At 32.8% G+C, this 9,247-nt stretch overlaps 3 protein-coding genes across 4 annotated transcripts; 1 reads left to right on the forward strand and 2 right to left on the reverse strand.

The window, feature by feature from the left end:
• Nucleotides 1-31: 31 nt before the first annotated feature.
• Nucleotides 32-2,866, reverse strand: LOC123712426 (angio-associated migratory cell protein). Its single transcript, XM_045665505.1, has 4 exons — nucleotides 1,976-2,866; nucleotides 1,666-1,840; nucleotides 1,114-1,230; nucleotides 32-405 (listed from the first exon to the last, which is right to left on the reverse strand). Exons 1-4 carry the CDS (start codon nucleotides 2,594-2,596, stop codon nucleotides 89-91), a joined length of 1,230 nt encoding a protein of 409 aa, XP_045521461.1. The 5' UTR covers nucleotides 2,597-2,866; the 3' UTR covers nucleotides 32-88.
• A 671-nt stretch (nucleotides 2,867-3,537) lies between these two features.
• LOC123711826 (39S ribosomal protein L10, mitochondrial) lies at nucleotides 3,538-5,123 on the forward strand. Its single transcript, XM_045664651.1, has 3 exons — nucleotides 3,538-3,686; nucleotides 3,762-4,271; nucleotides 4,860-5,123. Exons 1-3 carry the CDS (start codon nucleotides 3,668-3,670, stop codon nucleotides 5,078-5,080), a joined length of 750 nt encoding a protein of 249 aa, XP_045520607.1. The 5' UTR covers nucleotides 3,538-3,667; the 3' UTR covers nucleotides 5,081-5,123.
• Nucleotides 5,124-5,865: 742 nt separating this feature from the next.
• On the reverse strand, nucleotides 5,866-8,082 carry LOC123711959 (homeobox protein Mohawk). 2 transcript variants are annotated; one of them, XM_045664836.1, is made up of 4 exons: nucleotides 8,006-8,082; nucleotides 7,331-7,564; nucleotides 6,993-7,152; nucleotides 5,866-6,659 (listed from the first exon to the last, which is right to left on the reverse strand). In XM_045664836.1, the coding sequence occupies exons 2-4, from the start codon at nucleotides 7,432-7,434 to the stop codon at nucleotides 6,129-6,131; spliced, it is 795 nt and encodes a 264-aa protein (XP_045520792.1). In that variant the 5' UTR covers nucleotides 7,435-7,564; nucleotides 8,006-8,082; the 3' UTR covers nucleotides 5,866-6,128. The 2 variants fall into 2 exon arrangements, with proteins under 2 accessions (XP_045520792.1, XP_045520793.1); XM_045664837.1 differs by lacking the exon at nucleotides 8,006-8,082 and adding an exon at nucleotides 7,655-7,667.
• Between the last annotated feature and the right edge of the window lie 1,165 nt (nucleotides 8,083-9,247).

The raw sequence follows: 9,247 nt of genomic DNA on the forward strand, positions 1-9,247 counted from the left end.
ACATTACGTATGGGATTTTAGATAAAAAATCTTGATGATGATAAAGTTTTATTTCTGTATATAAATAAACATAATTTGTACCATGTACTTAATCATTATCATTTTGGACTGGGTATTTAAAAATTCTCGCTGTTCCATCATCAGATGTGGACAGTACAATGTTTTCCTTTGCATTATAAACAAGGTCCAGTATTTCTGACCAATGTCCTGTCAGCATTGTACTTCTTTCACCAGATCTTCCATCATACACCCTTAGAGAGCCATCAAGACAGCCAGTAAGGAGTTGGTCCTTGATCCAGGTCATTTTAGTTACACCTGCTGACACATCTTCTTCTGATTTGGCACAGGAATGCCTTATCATTTGCCTGGCTGTGTCCCATATTGTGATTGAACCATTTAGAGTACCTAAAATTTCCATGAAAATACAGACTAAGGAATTATTTATATCATATGCCTTTTAAATAATTAATACAAAAATTAAAAAGGCTTTATTTTAAATGAAAACAAGCATCTTCAAGCTCATGCACTAAAACTAAACACCATGATAAGTAATAGCAATTCCCTATTAAACTTCTTCTCAAGAAGGGTGACTTCGATGGCCTCTATAGAATGAACTCCCTGAGAATGTTGTCCTGTCCCCTACACTGAACTCTTTTACAAATAAGTTAGATGGTTTCTTCTTAACCAAAATACACACATCTCATCCGCACCTGCTGCTAAGAGTGTTAACTAAATGTTAATAATTTATTTTATATTTTATAATGCTTCTAGAATTGTTGGAAAAATCATATTGTAAGTATTGCTTATAATGCTATGATAAGTGTTTTGTTCCTTCATTAGTGGTTGACGTCTGACTTAATAAGTAATGTGCAACATGTTTTTATTACAAACGCATACCCTACACATGTTTTTTAGAACATTCATTTAAAAATACTTTATACTGTTCATCCTTCTTGTCACAATAAAAAAATATATATATAAATTGGGCCTACTGATATGTAGCTTTAGTATAGCTTCTTTCATTAATTAATGTTAACTATTATAACTACACTAATCAATAATTTAAAGCAAAGTTAGTAAGTCAGTAACTTAGAGAATAATTAAAAACGTTACCTAAAGCAAAATATTCCAATTGTGCATCAGGGCAAAAAGCAACAGCTTCCAAGTCATTTTCTGCTTCTAATTGCGCTACAACCTTTCCATTCACTGATGTTGTCAGGACCACTTTCCCTGTAAAAGTATATGCAAACATTTAAACTTAACTAAAAATTTAAGCTGCTAAAAGAACATTTTTCTATATGACTTATACAATATTTATTTTAATATTTTATTCTTGTTGGTAATATAAGTGTTGAACTAATCAAAACTTTAGGTTAACTTCTATATTTATTAAAAAATCAATAAAGTTACTTCAGAAGAAAGAGTTATCTGTGTCAAGCCTGCATGTACATGCCTAACAAAACAATTACATATATTAAATATAATAATTGCAGACATTATTTGTTTACTGTATAGGACAAACTTTTCAGTAGTCAGTCTGATAAATCAGACAGGTAAGGGATGAATGATTAAGTATGGCATTCACTTTTCAGAACTTTTAAGAACAGTCATAATTTCTCATTTTAATAATAATTTATTTTGTAACTAATAACATTAATTACAAACCATCAGTAGATATAGAAGCCATAAGGTTATTCTCTGGGTGAATATCAATAGCTGTGACACGAGTATCATGCATTCCATTGGGGACTTGGTGAAGTACAGCATTTGTCTTAAGGTCCCATATTTTTACAGCTCCATCTTCATATCCTGCTGCTAATCTTACACCATCTGGGAATATCTAAAAAAATTACATGAATCAACATAAATGAATATGTAATAACACATATGTTCAATGGATTTTTTTATATATTTTAAGTTTTAATGACAATTTAAAAAAAAAAAACAATGACCAGACAAATTAGGAAGTTGTTACCTTTGCACAGTCTGTCCTTATGTTGTGTCCTTGTAATACTTTAATGTCTCCAGACGGAATTTTAAAAATATATATATCTCCAGCAACCGCCCCACATATAAGAACTCTAGCTCCAAAGTGCCATAGTCCCCAGCTGAGGTCATCAGCTTCATACTCAAATGCAACAGACCATGGTTCTTGATTTTCTAAATTACATTTCCATACTTTTATTAAACCACACATGTCAATTGTAGCTAAATACACTCCGTCAAAACTGAATCCCACAAAGATAACTGAGTCCTTGTGGCTCACGCAGTCCATGATTACCTGGCCAGTTTCAACTGACCACACATAAGCTTTGTCATCTTCTCCACCAGTAACTGCAATTTTACCATTTGGGTGAAGATCACAACAAAACACTGAACCTGTATGTTTATTAAAGGCTAGCTGCGATTGATCTTCAGGCCTTTCCATGCCTGTATCATACTCTTCTTCTTGATCGTCCACCATTTCGTCATCATCGAACTGAATGTCATCCAATTCCCCCAAATAGATTAATTCCTCATCATTGTCCCCATCCATTGCCATTATATCGTCGCCATGAATTGACGACGGTGGGGTATTTTCCTGACGTTGTCTCATTATACTAGTTATTTGTTCCTCTTCGTGAAACCTAACCTAACCCAACGAGATATTATAACCTTCACTAAAATAATCACGAAAAATGTATCTTCTTACTTGAACAATATTTTACTAGTTTTCAGCTCGAGATAATTACACCTTACGCTTTGTTAATTAAATTTTTATCCGTTGAGTGTGAACATTAAAAATATTCATAAATAAAAATTTGACAATCACATGCTTTTGTTTTGATAAAAACTAAAGATGTATGGTTAGGTCGTTAGGACCTATTCTAGTAACATATATATAAGATGACATTTGACATTTCATAAAATTTCACTAACTTTGCTTCGGCGAGTATATACTACATATTTATTTTTTCGAAATTAAAATCGAATTTCTTTTTTTTAATTTCGAGTTCTAATTTATTATAATGTGATAACAGAATGTAATTGTACGATTAACTTAATAATATGTGAACCATAAATGAATAACCACACTGTGATTACAACCAAACATATTTTCTTTTTATTAATTTAAAAATACGAAGAAAAATCATTATATGACTTTAAAATAAAAATGTAGTCATTGGTGTCAACTCAACACATTATTAAATCAAAATTTTAGTACCTACAAGTACGTTTGCATAATGAGTTGAATTTGATTCAGATATGCTTAAAGATCTTATCCATTCATTCACTTTAATGTTTCAACGTTAAGCAGGTCACCTCACTACGAAGCTAAAAATGACAGATGTCAAATTATATTCTAGTCCTCTCTATTAAATTGAGCCTGTTATAGAATATTAAAAAAATAGTTCTTAATAAATATTCCTAGGGAAAATAACAATAAATTCTTCAACTGTTCATCATCACTCATCCACTCAACAGAGAATATATATTTTTTAAATTATAATGATTTGGACAACTACTTATTAACTTGCTCTATATAAAATCTACTCCACAGTTCAACAGAGTCAATTGTCATTTGTATATCCCGTAGGCTTATTATGAACATGTTGTGATTTTTAATAAATTTAAAAATTACACTTAATTCTCCTGGTGTTATTGTTGTACGTGATAAATAACAAATATGGCATCTCTAAATAAAGGTATATTTAAAAAAAATGAACATAGGAATTATTTATTATAAAATCATAGTTTTTTACGTTTGGCTGTTTTTACAGTTTTGTTACAGACACCTGCGACTTTCCTGATTGCTAGGCGATTCCGAGGGAAAATAAACATACAAAAGCCAAAGAAGCCGCACTTCGAAAAACAACTCCTTATTGACATAACCCAACCGACTTATGGTCCACCAAAAAGTTCTCTACCTCAGTATGCCTTTTGTAACAAAGACAAGCCCACATTTACAAAGAAGGAAATTGATAATCCATTTGAAAGAATATTAGCACGCGAATGTCTTGAATGGTTTAATACATCAAAAATGGTAGTATTCCTACATTTGAACTCTATTAATATGGAAGATAAAACTCCAATATTTGCTGCATTAAAAAAGAATGATATGCATTTAAGAACGTATGGAAAGAAAATAGTGAGTATGGCTACTACAGGGACCAGATATGAAGTTGTTAATCAATTATTAACTTCTCATCAAAATGTAATATTTGGCCAGCCAAAGAATGCACAGAAGATGTTTAAAATTTTGAAAAAAGCACCGCAACTAGTTGTAATGGGTAATTACTAAATATGTTTTTCTTAAACCATATCAAGTATTTTGTTACCTGAATAAAATTTAACAGAAGAAAGAATAAAATTCTTGTCTAAAAAGAGTGCAGATGTAAATCTATATTAGTAGATATGAAAGAGATTTTAATGGTAGTTTTAGTAAGAATCTATCTTTGAAGGCTTAGTCACTGTATACAGCTACTAGACACTTTTTATAGTGTAAAGAAATTTGTTCCGTTATACATTATTTGATATGGTGATTTAATAGACTAAAATTCTAAAATACATTGCTTGTGACATCATATAATTTAAATGAATATAAGTAAGTAAGAGACTAACGACATAGTTTTAAAATAACTCTGTATTAAAATAATTGTCAATTACCATGGGCATCTTAAATTATTGCATGTAAAACTGCAGGAAATATTTGGTGCTTGATAAGCATAATTCTGACAGGACTGTAGACTTTTATTTTCTGAGTGTAATACTGACAATGTTTTATGTATAACTGTTTCCACATTTGGTAGTCATAAATGCAGGATTGTTAAAATTAATTCTATTTACAATATTAATTAACAGTAAAATTTACTTTTCAGCTGGCATAATCGAAGATAGGTTGATGTCAAAAAATGAACTAGTGGAATACAGTAACCTTCCTAACTTGGAAATGGCTAGAAGTCAGCTGTGTTCAGTACTACAGAGTGCTGGCTCATGCCTTGTCAGTCAACTAAATCAAAATCAACAAACTTTAGTCTCACATCTTGAAAAGCACATAGAGATACAAAGCGCACCTGAAAAGAATAAGGAAGAAAGTTGAAGTTGTATAATTTGTTTGTAGCATAATATATTATAGCATTATGTGTTGTTCTTTCTATTTCACAGGTCATATGTATTAAATAATTTGTAATACATGTGCACTATTGAACATTTTTTCATATTTATGTTTTTAAACTGACTCAAAAGTGAGGACAAAACATTGAAACACTATTTTAGTGTCTTAAGATTTATATTATGATTAGGGTAAGTTTCTAAAGAATTTGTTCTTAATTATTGTCCAGTCCAGAAATAAAATACCTCTAATATGTAAACTGTGTTATAGGTGTACCCATATGAATGCTGCGTAACCAAAAAAAAAAAATGTAATAAATTGACGTACTAGCCAGGTACATTACCCGGCAATATTGAACACTTATTGTATCATCAGTATTGTACACAGCTAGTATCGGTAGATAGCTTTATCCTCTGTGTAGGAAGGTAGCAATTGACCCGGACTAGGATGACTCGACCGACGAATTAATGAAGGTGAAGCGCCAGACGTAAGTCCGTATAAAAAAGATGGAAATTAATTGGCGTTAAAATACGTTTACAAAAAACATCTTTCAATTTCATTTTTACTGTCTTGTGTTAGATTTTAATTAATATCTAACTGTAGGAAACGAGCTACTCCTAACTAAAGTAAAAGAATCTACTACTACAAATTTTGTAATGTAGTAAGTAAAATCTCAAATTCATTTATAATTTTAATAGTTCGAACTATGACATCCATAGGTAAAATTGAAATAAAAAAATCGATTATAATTTTAATTATAATAAACAATCTTTGGTTTACAGCCAGCCTAAAAGAGATCGAAGAAATATAATTCTTTCAATAACCTAAATTATAAAATTATGCCTGAAAATTATACAAAAGCATCTGTTATTGCAAAATATCATTGATATGCAAAAACGAAAGAATATTAATACTATTGAGCAATTGCTTGTGGGCGTATCGATAGTACGGACCATGAGCTTTAGTCTTGGTCCCATCCGTTTACAAAATCTAATCTAATAAATATATTTTATATACATTTACATTATATATGTCGTTATGCTCCTATACGGCTGGAAGCTAAAGTGGTAAGTGCTACGGCGGCTTCTACTTCATCTCTGTCATGTTCAAAATTGTTTATGGTCATACGCAGTTTTGAATCGGATTTTTTTCGCCTCCCTTCAGGCCACCAGGAATAGTTAGTTTCACTTGGCTTAAATCGAGCAGCGCTCTCCAACCATTTAGTTAATAACACGGGACTGTTTGTCTTTTCAATTGAGCAATTGGAAAAATTCGTGTGATCAATCTCATTACAATTGTTATTGAAACCATGATCAAATGACGCTGTAGATCCTGAGTCGTCCGTTTTTATATCAGGACTTTCCTGTTCGTTGTTTTCACTCGATTCACGGCGCGATATTGACTCTTGTTCACTCCAAATGCTGTCATCGGAACAGATGCTGAACTGCTCAACATTCCCTTGCGCACGATCATTGTAAGTACGAATTAGGTGACCCCAAGTTAATTGGTTTCTTTCAGCATTGACATTCTTCAGTTTTCTACGCCAGTTTGCGAACCAGTTACAAATCTGTAAAAGTAGTAACAAAAATGAGACCTGTTTTTGGGGAAGCACAAATGAAGCGTGGTCGTCTTTTTTGGGATTAAGATTCAGCTAAAACATGCTGTTTTTTAAAATTTAAGGACATCTAGTCAAATATTAAGTCGGAGAAACGTGAGGTAGGTACCTAATTTTAATTGTATTAAACAGTGTTGCGACAAAAATAGTGCCTATTTATGTACAAATAGCAATGTTTGGCATTGTTCCAATTAGGTTGTTTGTGGGTGTAATTTGAGACTATTATCATCGGCACCAAGTGACCCATGGTATCCAATGGGAACTTTTTTTTTTTAATGCACTTACTTGTATATATGTCAGTCCTGTTTCTCGAGATAAAATCTTTTTTTCCTCACGGTTAGGGTAAGGGTTTTCCCTCCGTCTAACAAGCCAATCCTTTAAGTAGCGTTTAATTTCTGGTGTAAAAAGTCTTTTCTGGGGACGCTGGCCAGAAACGAGACATCGCCTAAAAACGTTTTATTTATGAAAAAATTGGTTAACATTGCAAAGTAACTTCCTTACATTCATCGAAATTGAAATCCCTTAAATCGATGACAAAATAAGCTCGTCTTATAAGCCGTATTGAATGACGCACAAAGACATTATTTACTAAAGACTGAAAAAGATGAGTCATGTTAACTAACCGTGTATGTCGTCTGTTCCTCACAGGTCGCGAGGACTTTCGATCTTCTTTGGCTGGCCCGTCCATGCTATCGGGCACACCCTCGTTCCTTTGAATAAGCGTCATGGGCGAAAAGATCACTTGTATTTTAAAGTATTTAGATAAATCTGAGTAATTTCAGCACGTGCGGTGGGCACCGTAGCTGAAGAAGACTTCGTGTCCCGCAACGTTATCGCTGCGGGGGATGCTTGGTGATCTATTAAAAAAATAAGGACATGTTGACACAAATAGAATCAATCTTAAGAACTCCACTTTATTTTAATACACAAAAAGTTAAGCTCTATACGTTGATGTAACCGAAACATGACGTTCACATTCCTTAGTTCACTTTTAGATGTTATTATTTCTTAACTCATCCCGTGACTGCTAAGTGTCCAGTTAAGAGTTAACATTTGAAATAGAAAACTAAGGTATTTGTTAACACTGTACAATTTTGAGATTATTATCACTGAATCAGTATAAAAACAAAAAAACATGATACTGTTACGTGTGTTGTCGAGGTCATTGTTCCACTATTTATGAAGTATTTTACTTGTACATTTCAGTAACCTCATTAAACTCTTTAAATTGATATTAGAATAGATTTTATTAAATTTAAACAATGGTAGAGATAGAGCAATAAAAAACAGGTACGTACCAGGTTGCGGGAAAGCTCGTGGTCTGTGTGAAAATGGCGTCAGAAGTGCGACTGTAGCGCCGCCGCGCGCGCGCACCGCCCTGCTGCAAATTCATGTTATTTCAGGACGTCTCCCGCGATGTCTCTAAACAACAAAACTATGATACTCTCATAAAACAATTGTTTTTCTACGTTACGTAGAAATGTTTTTAATGTTATGTTGTTGATATAAAACAAAGATTTTATGACTTGCGGTCGTATACCTAAGTAATGTAATCTCATAAATATTCAAATAGTAGAATAATTTAGAACATTTTTCTTTGTTTTAGAAAAACTTTTTAGAATATTATTTCAATATAAGGTTACAGTTTAAAAATCAAATATAATGGATTGAATCTTATGCAAATAGATATGTAATTAATTTCGTTGATTTTTTTGTGGCAATAGGTGGCACTTCCTTCCATCCAAATAGCCGGACCTGTGTATTTATAATTGGAAAATGCGCATTGTGTCACAAAGCTTGAAACTAAGCTTTTTATAATGCTCTATTACTCAACAAACACATAAAATATCTAGGGGTTAAAGGTATAGATAGATTTAGATTACGAAAACACTTTTATAAAATATCTATTAATTTACATTTCTAACCGACGTTGATAAAGAAGAATGATATTATTTCGCTGGAAAGTTTACTCAGAGACGTCTGGACCAATTGGAATAATTTCCTTTTGTTTGTGAGGTCCCTTTTTTCTAGGTGGTGATACGGACATTGAACCAGGGTTTGATCACATAATCCTTGCGGAAACGAGAAAATTTTATAAATGTTATAGGCACACCTAAAGCGATATTAACATTTTTGACCTTGAGGTCGATATTAGCTTGTCAAAACTTCCTCATATGGTGAAGGAAAACATCAAACTAGCAGCGAAATTCCATCAGATGTCGAGGCATAATAACAAATTCCACTTAAGGCTGACTTAGGGTCCTTCAAGACTTTAGGTTAAATGCCTTGGCGAACCCCGAGGGCCCATCTTAAGAGCGCGTGGAGCGCGTTTTAAGCGGGTATGGTCTCGCTACTCCTCTGAGTATCAGAAGGCTTTCAGTGTAGTCACAGTTCCCGCGTCACAGTCCGATATTCGTGATACTAGCCTGCTCAAGCGCATTTACACCCTAAAAAAGATTATTTTCAAAAAACACTAATGTCTAAAAATCCAGCCTCACGCTCGCGAGCTTTCCGAAGTGTTTTTGGGTGGTGGTGTCATT

Source organism: Pieris brassicae, chromosome 7 (genome assembly GCF_905147105.1).
Source record: "Pieris brassicae chromosome 7, ilPieBrab1.1, whole genome shotgun sequence".
In the NCBI taxonomy this organism is placed as follows: domain Eukaryota; kingdom Metazoa; phylum Arthropoda; class Insecta; order Lepidoptera; family Pieridae; genus Pieris; species Pieris brassicae.

Bases quoted from the DNA above. Each gene is read 5' to 3' on its own strand.
- LOC123712426 (XM_045665505.1), bottom strand. From the start codon at position 2,596: ATGAGACAACGTCAGGAAAATACCCCACCGTCGTCAATTCATGGCGAC. The intron at 1,841-1,975 runs GTAACAACTTCC...TAATTTTTTTAG, and splicing joins TAAGGACAGACTGTGCAAAG to ATATTCCCAGATGGTGTAAG. The intron at 1,231-1,665 runs GTTTGTAATTAA...ATACTTTTACAG, and splicing joins GGCTTCTATATCTACTGATG to GGAAAGTGGTCCTGACAACA.
- LOC123711826 (XM_045664651.1), top strand. The intron at 4,272-4,859 runs GTAATTACTAAA...TTTACTTTTCAG, and splicing joins ACCGCAACTAGTTGTAATGG to CTGGCATAATCGAAGATAGG.
- LOC123711959 (XM_045664836.1), bottom strand. From the start codon at position 7,434: ATGACGCTTATTCAAAGGAACGAGGGTGTGCCCGATAGCATGGACGGG. The intron at 7,153-7,330 runs GTTAGTTAACAT...AAACGTTTTTAG, and splicing joins AGGAACAGACGACATACACG to GCGATGTCTCGTTTCTGGCC. The intron at 6,660-6,992 runs GTAAGTGCATTA...CTACTTTTACAG, and splicing joins CAGGACTGACATATATACAA to ATTTGTAACTGGTTCGCAAA.